Genomic DNA, 19,778 nt, shown 5'->3' on the forward strand with positions numbered 1-19,778 from the left:
TCAATTTATCATTGAATTGTTATTATGTTATAAAGATTGTTATTATGTATATGAGAACACCTTGAAAGGTACTCAATAATTATGATTTGATCAAGTTTTATACAACACTGATTAGATTATATTCATGCAGCATTTGAAAAGGTTTTCAAATACATTTTTATTTAGTTTTTGCAACAGCATTGTGATTTTTCAATATTGTTAACCATAGTTTATTTTTGAGGAGACTTAGTCCCAAAAAAGTTAAATTTTAAGTGGCCCAGGGTAACATAGCCAACTAGAGTTCTAGACTGATTCTGATTTCAAATCTAGTACTTTTGCCACAGTGCTACAACTAAACTAAATTCATGATCAGCAAGAGCACTGGTTAGGCATATATATATTAAATTTTCCGCATTTAAGATTGCATTAAATTTCCCACTGAATGAATCTTTTGCTTTATTTGCAATGTTCCATTTGTAATCTTTCAGCCTTGCTTAATTTTCTTAATTAACATAAATAGCTAAGTAGTTCCTTGATATGTCTAAATGACAACTATTTAAACTATTATAGAGTTACATTCCAGTAACTTGAAACCTTTTGAGAATCAGTCACAGAAATTTAATAAAAAAGGGGGGACACAAAAGTTGCACTGTTAGTTAAGAAAGAACTTGTGCGAAGGTCTGGTTTTATTTTCCAGGTGGCGTTACATGCTTGTGGAGTGGCAACAGACATGGTGATTGAGCACTGCATCAAGACACGGGCGTCCTTCGTCACATGTCCTTGCTGTTATGGTTTCATTCAGAACACCTCGAAGTTTAATTTTCCAAAAAGGTGAAATTTAGTGTTCTATCTAAGACCCATATGGGGATAAACCAATGCATGAAACTTGTTTGAAATAAAGTTGCAATGAGATTTCAGTTTTGAACTCTTTTCCTCTTTTCACAATGGCAAGTATTGTTTATAAACAATTGTATAAGGAAGGAAGGATCTCCCTCATGTCTTGTTCCTGATTTTTCTCCTGGATCCAGCTCTTGTTGGAATTTAGAATTAAGTCCATCTAGGAGTCAGCCAATATAGGTCTGTCAGCTTCAGCATTTCTCTGTGTACTTCTAAATGAAATTAAAATGATCTTTGAGAGGCAGTACAGTATAGTGGTTAAGTATTTAGAACCTGGAAGTATACCGTCTGGATACAAATAGTGGCTTCTCATCTTATTATAAGTTGTTTCTTATGTTTACTTAATCTCTTTTTGCTTATGTTTTTGCATCTACAAAATGAGAGTTATAGTATTAACTACCTCAAGGTTTTTTGTGAGAATTTATTTTTTTTTTATTTTATTTATTTTTTTTTTTTTTGTTTCCCTTTTCTTTATTTTGGGTTACTTGAACATTCTTAGTATTTTACTTTGCTTAATTATGTTTTTTTGTTTGTTTTTTTTAAGCTTATATTTTTTGTATAACTTTTAGTAGTTGTGTGATAGTTTACAGTATATGTACAAACATTATACACACAGTATAAATACTTCTAGTCTGCTAATATCAATATTTTACCATATAGTTTTCACAACCCCCCCCCTTATTTGTAATTCTATTATGTAAATTATGCCTCTCCCTACCTTGTAAACTCCATCAGTGAATGTTATAATTTTTGCCTTCAACCATCAAATATAATGTAATACCTCATGAGGAGAATAACATATATATGTGATATTTATTTCATCACTAATATTATAACTTCTGTTATAATCTCTTTACTGCATGAAGAATTTCTTTTACTGATCATTTTATAGCAGATGTTCTGGTGAAAAAAATGTCTCAGTTCTCTTTCACTTGAAAATTTCTTTATAGAATGTCCCTATTTTCATTGTATATAAAATTCCGGGCTGACAGTTCTTTTCTTTAAACATTTTTAAAAAGTTGTGCCACTTCCTTCTGGCCTCCAGAGCAGATGGTTTCACCTCCTTCTGTGAATGAGAAATCTAGTCACTGGAATCTTTGTTCTCTTATTCGAATTATTTTTCCTCTGTATGTGACTCATCATTTTTCTCAGGCTGCTCTGAAGAATTTTTTTTCTTATACTTACCTTTTCAGAAATTAAAATATCATGTATCTGGGTGTAAATTTATTTGAGTTTATCTTTTTTGAGGTTCACTGAGTTTCTTGGTTCTGTTGTTTTTTTGACAGATTTGGAAAGTTTGTGTTTCAAGTAGTTTTTCTTTTTTTTTTTTTTCTTTTTTTTTTTTTTAATTTTATTTTGTCGATATACATTGTAGCTGATTAATGCTCCCCATCACCAAAACCTCCCTCCCTTCTCCCTCCCCCCCTCCCCCCCAACAATGTCCTTTCTGTTTGCTTGTTGTATCAACTTCAAATAATTGTGGTTGTTATATCTTCTTCCCTCCCCCCCCCGATTTGTGTGTGTGTGTGTGTATGTGTGTGTGTGAATTTATATATTAATGTTTAGCTCCCTCCAATAAGTGAGAACATGTGGTATTTCTCTTTCTGTGCCTGACTTGTTTCACTTAATATAATTCTCTCAAGGTCCATCCATGTTGTTGCAAATGGCAGTATTTCATTCGTTTTTATAGCTGAGTAGTATTCCATTGTGTAGATGTACCACATTTTCCGTATCCACTCATCTGATGATGGGCATTTGGGCTGGTTCCAACTCTTGGCTATTGTAAAGAGTGCTGCGATGAACATTGGGGAACAGGTATACCTTCGACTTGATGATTTCCATTCCTCTGGGTATATTCCCAACAGTGGGATGGCTGGGTCGTATGGTAGATCTATTTGCAATTGTTTAAGGAACCTCCATACCATTTTCCATAGAGGCTGCACCATTTTGCAGTCCCACCAACAATGTATGAGAGTTCCTTTTTCTCCGCAGCCTCGCCAGCATTTATCGTTCATAGTCTTTTGGATTTTAGCCATCCTAACTGGGGTTAGATGGTATCTCAATGTGGTTTTGATTTGCATTTCCCGGATGCTGAGTGATGTTGAGCATTTTTTCATATGTCTGTTGGCCATTTGGATATCTTCCTTAGAGAAATGCCTACTTAGCTCTTTTGCCCATTTTTTAATTGGGTTGCTTGTTTTCTTCTTGTAAAGTTGTTTGAGTTCCTTATATATTCTGGATATTAATCCTTTGTCAGATGTATATTTTGCAAATATTTTCTCCCACTCTGTTGGTTGTCTTTTAACTCTTTTAATTGTTTCTTTTGCTGTGCAGAAGCTTTTTAGTTTGATATAATCCCATTTGTTTATTTTTCCTTTGGTTGCCCGTGCTTTTGGGGTCGTATTCATGAAGTCTGTGCCCAGTCCTATTTCCTGAAGTGTTTCCCCTATGTTTTCTTTAAGAAGTTTTATTGTCTCAGGGTGTATATTTAAATCCTTAATCCATTTTGAGTTGATTTTAGTATACGGTGAGAGGTATGGATCTAGTTTCATTCTCCTGCATATCGATATCCAGTTATCCCAACACCACTTGCTGAAGAGGCAGTCCCTTCCCCAGTGAATAGGCTTGGTGCCTTTGTCAAAGATCAGATGGCAGTAAGTGTGTGGGTTGATTTCTGGATTCTCTATTCTATTCCATTGGTCAGTGTGTCTGTTTTTATGCCAGTACCATACTGTTTTGGTTATTATAGCTTTGTAGTATAGCTTAAAGTCAGGTAGTGTTATGCCTCCAGCTTTATTTTTTTTGCTGAGCATTGCTTTGGCTATTCGTGGTCTTTTATTGTTCCATATAAATGTCTGAATAGTTTTTTCCATTTCTGAGAAAAATGTCTTTGGAATTTTGATGGGGATTGCATTGAATTTGTATATCACTTTGGGTAGTATGGACATTTTCACTATGTTGATTCTTCCAATCCAAGAGCATGGAATATCTTTCCATCTTCTTGTATCCTCTCTAATTTCTCTCAGCAGTGGTTTGTAGTTCTCATTATAGAGATTTTTCACCTCCTTGGTTAACTCAATTCCTAAGTATTTTATTTTTTTGGTGGCTATTGTAAATGGGCAGGCTTTCTTGATTTCTCCTTCTGCATGTTCACTATTGGAGAAAAGAAATGCTACTGATTTTTGTGTGTTGATTTTGTATCCTGCTACTGTGCTGAAATCATTTATCAATTCCAACAGTTTTTTTGTAGAGGTTTTAGGCTGTTCGATATATAGGATCATGTCATCTGCAAACAGGGACAGTTTGACTTCATCTTTTCCAATCTGGATGCCCTTTATTTCCTTCTCTTCTCTGATTGCTCTGGCTAGTACTTCCAACACTATGTTGAATAGGAGTGGTGAGAGTGGGCATCCTTGTCTAGTGCCTGTTCTTAAAGGAAAAGCTTTCAGCTTTTCCCCATTCAGGATGATATTGGCAGTGGGTTTGGCATATATGGCTTTAATTATGTTGAGATACTTTCCCTCTATACCTAACTTATAGAGGGTCTTTGTCATGAATGAGTGCTGAACTTTATCAAATGCTTTTTCAGCATCTATAGAGATGATCATATGGTCCTTGTGTTTGAGTTTATTAATATGGTGTATCACATTTATTGATTTGCGTATGTTGAACCAACCTTGCATCCCTGGGATGAATCCCACTTGATCATGATGAATAATTTTTCGTATGTGTTGCTGTATTCTGTTTGCTAGTATTTTAGTGAGGATTTTTGCATCTATATTCATCAAGGATATCGGCCTGTAGTTTTCTTTTTTGGTTATATCTTTACCTGGTTTTGGTATCAGGATGATGTTTGCTTCATAGAATGAGTTTGGGAGATTTGCGTCCGTTTCAATCTTTTGGAATAGTTTGTAAAGAATCGGTGTCAATTCCTCTTTGAATGTTTGGTAAAATTCTGCTGTGAATCCATCTGGTCCTGGGCTTTTCTTTGTTGGGAGCCTTCTGATAACAGCTTCAATCTCCTTTATTGTTATTGGTCTGTTCAAATTTTCTACGTCTTCACGGTTCAGTTTTGGGAGCTTGTGTGTGTCCAGAAATTTATCCATTTCCTCCAGATTTTCAAACTTGTTGGCGTATAGTTGTTTATAGTAGTCTCGAATGATTCCTTGTATTTCAGATGAATCAGTTGTAATATCGCCTTTTTCATTTCTAATTTTTGTTATTTGAGTCTTCTCTCTTCTTTTTTTTGTTAGCCATGCTAATGGTTTGTCAATTTTATTTATCTTTTCAAAAAACCAACTTTTTGATTCGTTGATCTTTTGAATTGTTTTTTGGTTTTCAATTTCATTCAGTTCTGCTCTGATCTTAATGATTTCTTTCCGTCTGCTAACTTTAGGATTGGATTGTTCTTGTTTTTCTAGTTCTTTAAGGTGAAGTGTTAGGTTGTTGACTTGCCATCTTTCCATTCTTCTGAAGTGAGCATTTAATGCAATAAATTTTCCCCTCAATACTGCTTTTGCAGTATCCCACAGGTTTTGGTATGATGTATCATTGTTTTCATGAGTTTCAATAAACTTTTTGATTTCCTGCTTGATTTCTTCTTGGACCCATATGTCATTAAGTAGAATGCTGTTTAATTTCCATGTGTTTGCATAGTTTCCAGAGTTTTGTTTGTTATTAATTTCTAGTTTTAATCCATTGTGGTCTGAGAAGATACATGGGATAATTCCAATTTTTTTGAATTTATTGAGACTTGATTTGTGACCTAATATGTGATCTATCCTGGAGAATGATCCATGTGCTGATGAGAAGAATGAATATTCTGAGGTTGTTGGGTGGAATGTTCTGTAGATATCTGCCAATTCCAATTGGTCTAGAGTCTTGTTTAGATCTTGTGTTTCTCTACTGATTCTTTGCCTAGATGATCTGTCTAATATTGACAGTGGAGTGTTCAGGTCCCCTGCTATTATGGTATTAGTGTCTATTTCCTTCTTTAGGTCTAATAGAGTTTGTTTTATAAATCTGGCTGCTCCAACATTGGGTGCGTACATATTTATGATTGTTATGTCTTCTTGATGGATCAGTCCTTTTATCATTAAGTAGTGTCCCTCATTGTCTCTTTTTATGGTTTTTAGTTTAAAGTCTATTTTGTCAGATATAAGAATAGCCACTCCTGCTCGTTTTTCTTTTCTGTTTGCATGGTAAATCTTTTTCCATCCTTTCACTCTTAGTCTGTGTGAATCTTTATGGGTGAGGTGGGTCTCTTGTAGGCAGCATATAGTTGGGTCCTGCTTTTTGATCCAGTCAGCCAGTCTGTGTCTTTTAATTGGGGAATTTAAGCCTTTAACATTAAGAGTTGTTATTGAAAGGTGTTGATTTATTCCTAGCATTTTATTGGTTGTTTGGTTGTCTTAGGTGTCTTTTGTTCCTTGCTTTCTGATTTACTGTTTGGTTTCTTTGTTTGTTGGTTCCTTAGGTTGTAGATAGTGTTTTTGTTAGCTTGTTTTCTCTTCATGAATGCCATTTTTATTGTACTAGCGGGTTTAGATTTTTCTTAGGTTTTTATGGCAGTGGTAGTTATTTTTCGGGAACCAAACCCAGTACTCCCTTGAGGATTTCTTGTAAGGGTGGTCTTGTGGTAGTGAACTCCCGCAGTTTTTGTTTGTCTGAGAAATATACTATTTGCCCCTCATTTCGGAAGGATAGCCTTGCAGGGTAGAGTATTCTTGGCTGGCAATCTTTGTCTTTTAGTATTTTGAAAATATCATCCCATTCCTTTCTAGCTTTTAGGGTTTGTGATGAGAAGTCTGATGTTAACCTGATTGGGGCTCCCTTATAGGTGATTTGACGCTTCTCTCTTGCAGCTTTTAAGATTCTCTCTTTGTCTCTGAGTTTTGCCAATTTGACTATGACATGTCTTGGAGAAGGCCTTTTTGGGTTGAATACGTTTGGAGATCGTTGAGCTTCCTGGATCTGAAGATTTGTGATTTTTCCTATACCTGGGAAGTTTTCTGCCACTATTTTGTTGAATATGTTTTCAATGGAATCTCCATTTTCCTCCCCTTCTGGAATACCCATGACTCGGATATTTGAGCGCTTGAGGTTGTCTGATATCTCTCTCAGATTTTCTTCCATGTCCTTGATTCTTTTTTTCTTTCTTTTTGTCTGCTTGTGTTATTTCAAACAGCCCATCTTCAAGTTCAGAGGTTCTCTCTTCAACTTCGACAAGCCTGCTGGTTAAACTCTCCGTTGTGTTTTTTATTTCGCTGAATAATTTCTTCAGTTCAGCAAGTTCTGCTACATTTTTTTTCAGGACATTGATTTCCTTGTATATTTCCTCTTTCAGATCCTGTATACTTTTCCTCATTTCATCATGATGTCTAGCTGAGTTTTCTTGTATCTCATTCAGTTTCCTTAGAATTATCACTCGAAATTCCTTGTCAGTTATTTCAAGGGCTTCTTGTTCTATAGGATCTAGAGTATGAGATTTATTAACTTTTGGTGGTGTACTTTCTTGATTTTTTGTATTTCTGGTGTCTTTTTTTTGGTGTTTATTCATTGTGGCAGGGGGTTTCACAGTCCACCGGTTTGAGACTAATGACTAACTAGGATGTTGCTGTGGTTGCTAATTTGGTATGGCTCCCGCCGTGACTGCTCAGTTGGCCTCTAGTGTCTTGTGTGTGTGGTTGCCTCGGGTCTTGGGCTTCTCCGGGGATCCACCTTTCTGGTCAGCTTGTATTCTGCTGGGCTGGTGGATCACGTACCACAGGGTGTGTGATCTCTGTTGAGCTTTCACTTTCTGTACAGGACTTCTCCCCGTTCCGTGTGCTCTGGCCCAGGCTGTTAGATCATGCAGTGGCGACCCCACCGGGTGTGTGGTTTCTGTCGAGTCTCCGCCTCCCTGGCCGCACGTCTCCCCCCTCTGTGCACACTGTGCTGGGCTGGGGCGTGTCTTCTGCACCCCTCGTCTATCAGCTGGGCCTTCAAGACCCTGCTCAGCACCGCCTCGCCCAGGAAGCCTATCAGGTTTCTGCTAGGCACAGACAACCGGTCTCTCTGGGTGCCTTTGTAGCACTGTGTAGATCTTTCTCGGGTCTTGTTCACCTTTGTTTCCCCCCGGTATAAACCGAGTCTAGTGCCTGCCTGCAGCCTGCTCTCCGGCAGGTTCAAGCGGACCTGGGAACTCTCCTACCACACTATTCCCAACCAGAAATTCGTTAGGCTTTTTTCCAAACTGGTGGTCGCAGAGATGTTATCTGCCTCCCAGTAACATGAAGTTTACCGGGGCCGGAGTCCAGGGTGTGGTGGAGTGACAGTCGGCCCGCCCGTACTTTCTAGCCCTCCCAACACTGGTCGGGACGCCCCACACCCCCAGCCCCGCCAGAGAACCGTGGAGGGAGTGGGAGAGGAGGCCGGCCCGCAGGGTCCGGAAAGCCCCGCGCCAGGCCAAGCAAATGGGCTCAGTGATGGCCAAGCAGGGCGGAGCTGCCCGCACCTGGGAAAATGGAGGCAGCACCGGGGCAGTGAGTGGCCTGGTGGTGCAGGCGGGAGCCGCGTGGGCCAGGGATCACTCACAGTGCTGTGCCAGGTCGGGCGCTCGCTCTGTCTCTGGTTTGTTGCCTTCCGTGTTCTCGGCGCTGCCGCCTCGGGCTGTTCAGTCGCGGCGCCGCTCGGGCGCTCCCAGGAATCTTCTTTAATGCCGGCCTGAAACCTCGGATCCTGAATAGGGCAGCTGGCCACCTTCAGTGCGGCCCCAGCCTCCGGGATCCTGGCTGCATCCACAGCAGCCCTGGCGCCGTCTTCCCTGTTTCAAGACTCGCTTTTGCAGCTAAGAATCAGTTCTTTTCCTGCTCCACACTTCAAAGCTGTTGCCTGTAAATGAGGCAGCCTCTCCTGCCGGGGGCAAAGTGGCTTTGAGCCCCCACGACCGGCCAGCAGCAGCAGTCCTCCCTTAAGAGATGGCCAGAGGAAGGTCCACAAGTTTCCCGGCTGCCTGAGGCCCAGTGGCCACCTTTTCCACCTCAGCTACTCCGCGCCAGCCGCCGCAGCCGCCGCAGCCGCCGCCATCTTGAAACCCTCTTTTGTGAGAATTTAATGATGTGTGTAAAGCACTTAGAAGTGTGATAGGGTAAGTGCTCAATAACTGTGAACTGTTGCTAGTAACAGTATTAGCAGTAGTATTTTTAAATACTGCCCATGGGTGTTGATGATTAATCTACAAACATTTGTACTGGCCAGCCACCCCAAATTTAAAAAAATATTTTTTAAAAAAATTTCCCTCTATAAGCTTGACAGCCATTTTTACACTCCTTAACCCACATAGAAGAGGGAGAGATTTTATTTTATTTTATTTTTTCAATTTTTTTTTTTTAGAGGGAGAGATTTTAATTCTCACTACTTTAACCCAACCAATTGCAGGGCCAACCTTTTGGTGTTCATGACAGTTTTAGTCTCTGATTCATAGCTATTGAGAATCATGATAATCATTTTAAATAGAGAGTAGATTAACTATGTTAGATTTGTAAAGCCTGTCCTATGATCTGTCAAAAACGACTTCTTGAGCAGTTGCATCATTACTTTTAGGAAACCTTAGAAAATTTTGATTAGAATTTATACTTACAGGCTTCTGTAGAAGTAATTTAAAGTAACAAAATATAAGTGATAACCTTCTTTTTCTTTGTCTTTCATTGTTTTGTTTTTTTAAAAAAATATAATTTACAACTAGTTGAGAGAAAACCAAGGAAACTTTTGAAAAGCAAAAAATAAAATATAATTTGAGGCTTATTCAGCTGAAATTTCATTTTATTCTAAATCTATACTGATAAAATGTATATTTCTACAACTCATCAAGAAATTTATAAGTATAGCACTATAGAGATTCTTAAGAATGCAGATTTGATTTGTTCAGCCTATTATCTAATTTAACCAATTTTAGAGTCTCAATTTAGTGTCAACTTTTTCTCACCCCTGTACATTTACTGACATTTTTCTCCCTTGTTCTTGGAAAAAGTCTTTAAAAAGTTCGTTTCTTTCTTTATGTTTGAGACTGATCTCAATCACCAAAGATGAAGTTGGGAATTTATAAGCAGCATACTGTTTCTATAATACATGGAAACAAATACTCCCTTAAACAGATTGGCACTGATACAAATTTAACACCAAATGTATAGGCTTTTGAATGACTTAAGAATGAAGGCTACAGCATTAATAAAAGACATAATGTTTATTGAATGTGTTTTTGCCTTTAATAGCTGTGACAGCATTAATTTCCTGATATATTAATTATGCTTTTAATTTTCTGGTATTTTGACATCTGGGGTCTTGCTGATCTTGGAGAGACTAGCTCTCCTAGAGCTAGTCAATTCCTAGAGATAATAAAGGACTTGTCTACAAGTGAGTCTTTCATAGGCAAACTAACCAATCTAGAGCTCTTACCCCCAACTAGTCCTTTATCAAGTTCTTATAGTTCTGAGCCACTATCCCCCTGCCCTATATATACCTCAGGGACAGGTACCAGACAACTAGGGACAGCTCTTATGCCACAGAGCCAGTCCTACACCTACTTACCCCGCCTTGTCTGTTCCTTCCCACAGAGACCACAATGAATGCTCTTGCCCACATTTTACCCCACTCCCTCTGCCTCCTGACCAATCCTGGTGCTTCTCCCATGTGGCCCTATGTGGTGCAGCAGCCCCTCATCTTGGAAACTGAGAAACACAGCAATTGTCTCCTGATCTGTTGGCCTTACCACACCTGACTAGTATTAAAACACCTGGATCTGTGTGTTCCGTGAAAAGAGGGGGGAAAAAAAAAAAAAGGCTGTTTTTCTCCAACAGTGTAAACAATCTTTGAAAGAAATTCTTTAAATAACATACTGATGTTATGCTTTTATCTTTTTATAAAGACATTTCAAACTGACATAGTGTTTACTTCAGGATAGCATTTTATCCTCTTCAGATATAATACATATTTTTATTTATAATTTAGTTTTTTTAAGGGTATTTTACCCTTAATATTGGTATTTAGAGTGATGACTATTCATTTTCTTTTCTATTTCAGTGAACAATTCAAGAAAACTTTATCATACAAGGTAACTTTAAAAAGATTTAAATGTCTTCCTAACATGTTTTTTATCCTTTCCTCTCAAATTTTTAGTGAAATATATAATCTATAGTTATTAGAATTACTCATGAACATCTAATATGGTGGCCTTTTTTTTTTTTTTTTTTTTTTGCAAATCCAGATTAACTCTTCAAGTAGTTAGCAAAATTTGTGAAGACTCTTGAGATTTTTACCCCACTTGCAAGCCTTCCACAGTAGATGCTGGCAAAAGATTTGAGACTCCTGAGAAAAAAAGGACAGCTTGTTACAGTAGAGAGAGTCCCATCATTTTCACACTTACTCCTGGAGGTCCAGTTCCCACAGGGCAAGAGGAAATGGGCCAGGTGACACATGCCCTTGCTCCAGAGGGAGACACTATCTGGTTCAAGACTGTTCATTATACAAACATGCTTGAAAAGATAATCTGGACTAGAGGCAAATTTTTCTGTAAAAGATTAGTTAGTAAATATTTTAGGCTTTGCTGGCCACATACAAATCTCCCACATGTTCTTCTTCATTGTCCTTGTCATTATTGTTTTTGTTGTCGGTCTACAACTCTTTAAAAATGTGAACACTTTAACTCTGGAGCGATTCAAAAACAGGTCATAGGCTGGATTTGGCCTATGGGCCATAGTTTGCCAAATTCTGGTCTGGAAAAAAGGCAGCGAGTGCCTCTGCTTACAAGATTAGAAGAAACACGAGAGACCCATGGAGAATTGTCTTCCAAAAATAGTCAGAACATTACATAGTTTTAAGTCACCAATCTGAGCAAAAGAGTTTTCAGCTTTCTGAATATCACCACTAACTAATTGGTCAATAACACGACAGTGCAATCTAATGATAATATTTAAGAAAAAAACAAATAATCCCATTAAAAGTTCATAAATTAGTTTGGATCTCAGCACAGTTAATTTCACTTTTTGCACAGACTCACTAAAAATGCATAATCTCATTTTATATATCAGCCCCTACATTTTTGGAATTTTACCTTTTTCTCTAACAGTGAAATAATGAGGTACAGTGACCTAAGGATGTTCATTCGTACTATCTCAGCAGCCATATCTCCTTCACCTCTTCTTTACAATTCTTAAATACCCACTTCCAACCCTGTCTCCCACCCTACCTGCTACCCTCACTTTCTCCCCACCTCTGCCCCAGAAAAATATGCAGATACCTATAGAGAGAGGAGGAAGTACAGTGTTCATGCTTTTATCCTGAACCAGAACATCACTGGCCTTTGCCTACTAGATTAAAAGTTTTCATATCCTAAGGAACTATGGGATTTGGGGAGAAACAATAGAACCCCCAAAACTTTATTTGTGTAAGATTCAAAATGCCTTACCTTTCTCTCCCTGCCAATAAAGTAGAAAATGATTGGAAACAAACAAAACTCAAAAACTAGACCCCTGTTTTTAATCCCTTCCTTGAGTGATGCTAGGTAAAGCAAACAATGCGAGGATGTATGGGAAAAACCAAGGGTGGTAAGAAGATAGGTTGCCCACAGTCTCACTGGCTGGAAAAGAATGTAAAATTTCTAAAGAGTAGAGATGGGGCACACAGACTCTTCCAGAGAGTAGAAACTCTCCGGTACCCCAGTTCATGATCTTTATCTTCCCTTTCATCTACACCCTCAAAAACTGCCTGCACACCAGCCCTTTTGAAGGTCTCAGGTGTAAATGCTTTATAAGAAGTCTTAGCTTCTTGGATTCTGTGGTAGGATTACATGTCAGTATTTTTTAGCTTAATCAAGATGGGGGGTGGGCTGGCAAGTAGAACTAACTGAACTTAGTGTCCCAAAATCTTGAGAGTCACTTTGAAAGTGTTTTTGTCTATAGTTCAATTTAGCCAGCAACCTTTACTGAGTACCTACTATGTTCCTTTCCCTTTCAGAACTTAACTTGACTAAAGAGAACACGCACACAAATAATTTCAGTAAAATATAGTGAGACTTACTAGTACAAGTGAATTGAATGTAATCTGAGGTTGTGAATTGCATTGACATTACCTTTATAAAGTGAATCTTAATTTACAAACACCATGAGGACAAAGGGCATGCTTTTCAAATTATGTAATTCTAAATTCGTCTTCTGTCTCTTTGTTGATGCCAGTTAATTTCTGGAAGCTTAATAAGTTACTCATTCAAATCATTTTATTAGTTTCCTACCTGTTGCCATTACATTTTATAGTAAGTATTAAAATGTTTTTTTAAAAATACATAAAAGTTGAAATAAAGATAGCCCTTTAAAAAAATCAACATTGCCACAGTCATTTCATTTACCTTATTAAAAAGGGGAGGCTTCAAATTTAATGTACAAATTTCTAAGAGGACAAATGATGAGTCTGTTTAACCTGTTTGCTAAGCTGACAGGTGAGATTATTTACACATGTGGAAACTGCAGCTGTTCTGAATGAACAGTTGTCGTAGGAGCATTGCATTAATTTTGACTCTGCCTGATTACTCACCTTATGGCTACTTACAGATTTACAAGTGTTGTACAGAGTCACCACCTCTGTCCCTTCAAAGCCTTCTTTTTTTCATTAATGTAATCTTTCCTAAAATTTTTAAGTAGAAGTAATAATTCCCATCCATTCCTTCAGGTCCTTCCTTTTTATGGTTTGTCTGAAAGCAGAAAGGGATACACTTCCTGCAGACTTTTGTAGCGAGAGGAGAGTGAGAGAGCCAGACTCCTCTTCTCTAAAGGGGCTGAGTAAAGGGAAGAGTTGGGAAAAGCCAAGGAGTAGCCAGCACTGCACTTTGCTGGGTATCCCAGAGAACTACAGAAGCCACAAACTGACCTACATTACTTCCTTTTCCTCTGATAGTATGAAAAGTCATGTAGCATGTCTTCTTGTAGTCACATTCCAGAGATTCAAATGAATTTTATCAGGGAAAAATATAAGTAAATTTTAGGTCTTTTAACACATTATAACTGCAAAATGTAGCCATGTTATCACATTTTGGCTAAAAGTTACTGGGCAAAATGGTCCTGAGGATTTTTCTGTGCATCTGTTCTTAAGAACTACATCCGAAGAGCAGTACAGTTGAAGGGAAGAAATTATTGAGTACCATTTTCTGAAAGTTTGCTTCTTTCAGAAGTACTATTTGTGCAGTACTTTATTTAATTAAACAATATTGAACTCCAGAGAAATGAAGCTGTTTTTTTGTTTGTTTTTACAACTTTGAAGCAGAAGATTAAAATAAACCCACATTTTATTGCTTTTCCTCTTAGGAACACATGATTCTGTGCAGATTTGCAGATCAGACAGCTGTCCAGCTTCCACCCCAGCGAAGGCTCATAGGTATGTGCTTTCCCAGAGCAGCTGTAGAGTAGTTATGCACAATATACTAGGAATAATGGACAGATATGGAATATGGACATGGAATATGGATATGGAATATATGAAAAATTGGTCCACTTATCAATAAGAAACTAAAGTTTTTTCTTCCCAGAAAACCCGTATCATAACAGTTTTCCCCATTTTTGGTTAACATTAATAGTTTGAAATACATTTTCAAAGTTTATACATTGAATAGAGTTCTTGTGTTATATCTCTTTCTTACTGTTATGAACAAACTTTAGGATCTATCAAAAGCCATAAACAAAAATAACACAGATGAAAAAGTCAACTATGCAGGCCAAAATTAATACCTTACAAAATGTCTAAAGTAGGATGATAATGTTTCTTTCTCAGAAAAAAAGTATACTTGGATATTATTCATCATAGACCAACTTGTTTGGCATTTGCAATATTAAACATTACCTAAATTGAAAGACCCACAAAAGAATTTCAAGTTTATTAAGTAATTAACTTATTGAAGATATTACTTTAGAAAAAGAGATGATATTTAGAAAAATAATAGCAGCCAACAATTACTATGCATTTAAGCACTGAGCTAAATGCTCTCCCCTATTATCTCAGTAGATTCTTACAAAACTACTTACAGGGTACATACTATTATTTATGTTTTAATGATGAAAGAACCGAGACAAAAGTTTGCCTGGAGTTCTCCATCTGGTAGACGATGGCACTACATTATGAACCCAAATTGTTTCATTCCAGTCATGAAGCTCTTGTCCATTTTTATAATACTGCTTCCCAGCACACTGGAGTCAAATCACTGGAGGTTTAGGTTCTAAAATTATGGTTTAAGATAAATGGGTGGAAGCAAAACTAATCTTAAAAATTATTTGAAAAGCACTGTCATACTTTTTCTCCAAAATTCCAACATAGCCCATTTACCTCCATGGTGTATGAGTTTGTTTTCTATTACTTATTAACAGAATACTTGAAACTGTGTAATTTATAAAGAAAAACAATTTATTTTTTACAGTTTTGTAGGTCAGGAAGTCCAAGACCAAGAGAAAGCATCTGGTGAGGGCTTTCATTTTGGAGGGACTCTTCTGAACAGTTCCAAGGCAGCGCAGGGTATCACATGGCAAGGGAGCAAAAGCATGTGTAAATGTGCTCACTTGCTCTCCTTATGAAGCTATCACTGCCCCTCCCAGGATGACTCCCTCATTCATTAACCTATTAATCCATTAATCCATGAGTGGACTAATCCATTCATGAGGGCATAGCCCCCACAATACAATCACCTTCCAAAGTCCCCACTTCTCAATACTGCCACATTGGGGATCAAGCTTCCGCATGAGTTTTGGACAGGACAAACATTCAGATCATAGTACATAGTATAGTGGAAAACAGTGTAGTTTCTTTGTCTAAGCGCACCAAATGAAGCAGTTAGCTTGCATTCAGGGACCGTGTTGTTTTCAGAGGTATCTTTAAACTCTATAATCAAAGTCAGCATGGCAAGATGCTCACACTTGGAAAGGCGTGCAAGACTTGAGAATGGGAAAACAAGTGATTTCCTTCTTTTTCACATTCTGGGGCATAAACATATGGAATGAGCCTGTGCTCTCCTGCCTGCAACTTCTCTTTCTCTTTCACTCTCACTCTCTTTCCCTCCTCTTCCAACTTTTCCTGTCCCCAACAACACTTTGAGCTAATCAAATGTACATTTGATAAAACTCCACTAGACCCATATCTGAGTTCATTTTGTACTGCTATAACAGAATACGACAGATTGGGTAATTTAGAATGAACAGACATTTATTTGGCTCATGGTTCTAAAGGCTTGGAAGTCCAAAATCAAGGGGCCAGTATCTGGTGAGGACCTTCTTGCTGCATCACAGTGTGGCAGAAGGCATCACATGGCTAGAGAGATAGCAAGAGGGGCCAAACTCATCCTTTTATAAGGAACCCACACTCACAATAATCCACTCTCATTAATTCATTCACTCCACCCTCATGAACTAATCACCTCTCATTAGGCCCCACCTCCTAACACTGTTGCATTGGGGATTAAATTTCCAACACAAGCTTGTCAGGGGACACATTTAAACCAAAGTAACTCGTAATGAAGATGTAATTAGTATGGTAGATGGATATGTACATGTTAGATGTGAATTTTAGGCATCAGCCACAGGGAGTGGCTGGAACGGAAGATGCTGGAGTCGAGGAGGAAGAGCATTTGGCAAAATCACTGTTAGGAAAGGGGATAAATCAGGTTCAAACAAAGCCATAGACTCCATCAGGTGCCTACATGTCCGCTTTGCACAGGCCATCCCTGTGTTCTGTGAACATTTTTAGCAAGTTCACCAGGCCCCAAAAGGCATACTAACAATTGAATTTCAGTTGTAAAGACACTTCAGTGTGTGAAAACATGGGATTTTTCTACATAATGGAAAAGGAAAAATTAACTAGGCTGGGATCAAAGCCAAGGGTAATTTAGCTGCAATGTAAACCCAGAGTTGGTATTGAAGGAATATAGAGCATCTCATTCTGACAGAGAATGTTTCATTTTAAACTGAAAAATAGATGGGGGAAACATTTACAGATATCTTAAAGGAAGGACAATGTTTTAAGGGGGGAAAAGAATGTCAGCCAAATGGCTGTTGATGAAAAAGGGATGATTTTGCCTAAACAGAATTCTAGACATCTCTTTTTTATATCATTTCTTACATAGTTCATCCTTTATGGCATGGGCTCTTTTAAGGAAAATGTACGAAATAAACATATTAAATCTAAATCTCTCATTGCCAATTCTTACCTACTGATTTCCCCTTCCATTCTTTCTTTTTCTGTGAGGATTCTGTCTTCTACAGAAGAACTTTTCTATTTTAGTTATCTGTCTTCAATTTTGAAGTTGTTTTAGTTTCGCAGTTTCCACTGTCATTCGAATAAATTATTTAAAAATACTGTTTAGGCATTATTATAATTATTTAGGTAAAATGGAGTGGATAAAGGTGTTCATAGTCAGTAACCCTTTTCTAAGAAGATGAAGAAGTTTACTGAATTTAAAGCAATTGAAAATGTAAAAGTAAACCAAAGCTTTGAATATATTCAGCCCCAAATCATTTTTTCTCAAGCTACTTTTGAAGTTTGAAGTTTGTGTTTGCCAAAAGAAAACAAATTATCTGCTTTGCTTGCCAGTCACGTTTCTTCTTTTTTCCAAAGATTGTGAAGGAAGTAGCAGGAGCTCTGAAAATTAAGAGTATATTACACTCAATATTACATGTCCACCTGAAATAATTAGCACGCAATTGAGCATGTTATCAAATATTTTCCATTTCTCATTTCTTTATAGTCCTAAAAACCTCTGGGTGGAAAATGTAATATGTCATTCAGATGGCAATTTGCCAGCATGTTACTTTAGATTTTTTTCCCCCCAATATTATGGATAACGTAATTTTACAAGGAAAGCAGAGGAAAGGTCTTTAAATGAATTTTTAACCAAAGTAGGAAACAGAATTTGAGATTCTAATTTGTGATTTATTTATAAATACATTTGAAAAGGTTAACATTCTTTAAATTATTAGCAGAGACAAGTCTGTGAAATGCATGTATATATAACTGTCTTCTGTCGACATTGATCCAGAATTAAATTGGAAGAGACTAAACAGGACTTGGAAATAAACAACATTCTCAATAGTATTTGTGGATTTTGTCACTGCTTAGATTCCATTAAACAAACTGAAATTACACTGCTAGTGGAAGGATGTCTCATGATACCATTTAACTATATTTCAGGAAAACAGTGCATGTACCTGGTGGATCTGGATCGAGCAAGAGCTGCGGAAGAACGTGGCTACTCTGTTCAAGTGATATCCATGGAGCCAGAGAGCTGCTCTCCCAAAAATAACATGATCGTGGGAGTTCCCATTTAGGATGAGATATTCACATTTGATGTTTTGCCATCCATCTTCATGATGAAAGCGCAGTAGCACTCAGGAGGTTCTTGACATAATTAGGAAACAGCATTAGCCATCTTGAATCTATTGTGCTCAGGAAGGAAAGCAACAGGAAAATCTTGGAAGAAAGTCTGCCTGCAAAGCATCACAAATGCTCTTACAATATGTGGTTAAAGGACTGCTGATTTTCATAATGACAATCCCCTGAAGTATCAGCTGCCAACAGAGTGATACTGGAGGTTCTGTCACTGGAATAACAATTTCCTTCCTAGTTCACAAGTTTTTCTGATCTTGCCAATGTGATGTTTAATTCAAAACAATGTACTTGGCTTTATTTTATAATCATTTAGATATACACATGGAGACTGAAACTAGACTCAGTGAGATTTTTGTGTTTTTTATATTTTTAACAATTGTACTTTTTCTATAATTTTTTAAAAACCAAGTCAGGTAATTACAGTATGGTTATTTTTAGGCTGGGGTTAATTGAACTTTTATGTAGTTTAATATACTACTTTTAAATATATTTCCCATCAGTTACCAAAGGAGATTATCCCTGGTTCAAACATTTTATGTGAAGAGATTATAAAATAATTGCAATAAATTTCCCATTATGGGAACGTGGAATTTGAACATAAATTCTAACTAAACAATAAATACATTGATTAATTAATTCAAATCTATAAATTATTGTTGAGGATCCATTATTTTTAAGACCCTGGCCTAGAGTCTTCTGTGGATACAAAGATGAGTTGCCAGAGACACAGTGCTTTGCCTATGGAAGTAAATCATCTAGAAAAGAAAGATTGAAGAATTAAGTTCTTTATGTCTTACTATAATGTATGGTCACAGGATTTGTTATTCAGATGCCATATACATTTTTTATTTATATATATATATATATTTTTTTTTTTTTTTTTTTTTGTAAAACATTGAGTATAAGTTGAGGGTGTGAGGAGTGCAGAGTGTGGAAGCTTATTCAAATAGTTGTCTTTACCTAAATTATTTTCTACCAGCCAACATTTTAAAAGACAAATGACACATCCTTTCTCACATGCTGCTAATTATTAACTTTTATATGTCCTATGTTATTCTATTTAAGATTTATTTCATTGAGTTTGATGTTTTCAACTCCTGAATGACAACATTCATGAGGAAAAAAGACCTTAGTTGGTCATCACTGTGATTAAAATACAGGAATAATTTACAGGGCAGTATTGGGGTGGTAGGTTTGAAGTCTTGTTTTCCGAGGTAATATTTAGGAAAAAAATTAACAATCAACCCTGAGGATTTTAGTCATTTGTGCCTATAGATACAAGATGCTCTTTTATCTTGGACTTTCTTTTTTTAATTGAGGTATAATTTACATACAATAAAATAAAATATTTTTAAGTATTTCATTTGAGAAGTTTTGACAACTGTATACACCCATGCCACCACCAGAATAAGATATAGAATATCTTCATCAGATATTGTCAGATATATGTATTGGGAATATTTTTTCCAGTCGGTGGCTTACCTACTCATTTTCATAAGGAATGTTTTAAT

The 19,778-nt window shown here is 37.1% G+C and overlaps 1 protein-coding gene across 1 annotated transcript in view; it reads left to right on the forward strand.

Annotated features, from left to right (window-relative positions):
• The window catches only part of GSTCD (glutathione S-transferase C-terminal domain containing), a 153,776-nt gene extending 135,257 nt beyond the window's left edge, over positions 1–18,519 (forward strand). Inside the window, exons 9-12 of the mRNA XM_063108439.1 lie at positions 677–810; positions 10,936–10,966; positions 14,208–14,277; positions 18,070–18,519. Of these exons, the coding sequence (XP_062964509.1) occupies positions 677–810; positions 10,936–10,966; positions 14,208–14,277; positions 18,070–18,206 (372 nt within the window). The 3' untranslated portion in view covers positions 18,207–18,519. The remainder of the gene's footprint in view (positions 1–676; positions 811–10,935; positions 10,967–14,207; positions 14,278–18,069) is intronic.
• The last annotated feature ends 1,259 nt before the right edge of the window (positions 18,520–19,778 follow it).

Source organism: Cynocephalus volans, chromosome 9, assembly GCF_027409185.1.
Source record: "Cynocephalus volans isolate mCynVol1 chromosome 9, mCynVol1.pri, whole genome shotgun sequence".
NCBI classification, from domain to species: Eukaryota; Metazoa; Chordata; class Mammalia; order Dermoptera; family Cynocephalidae; genus Cynocephalus; species Cynocephalus volans.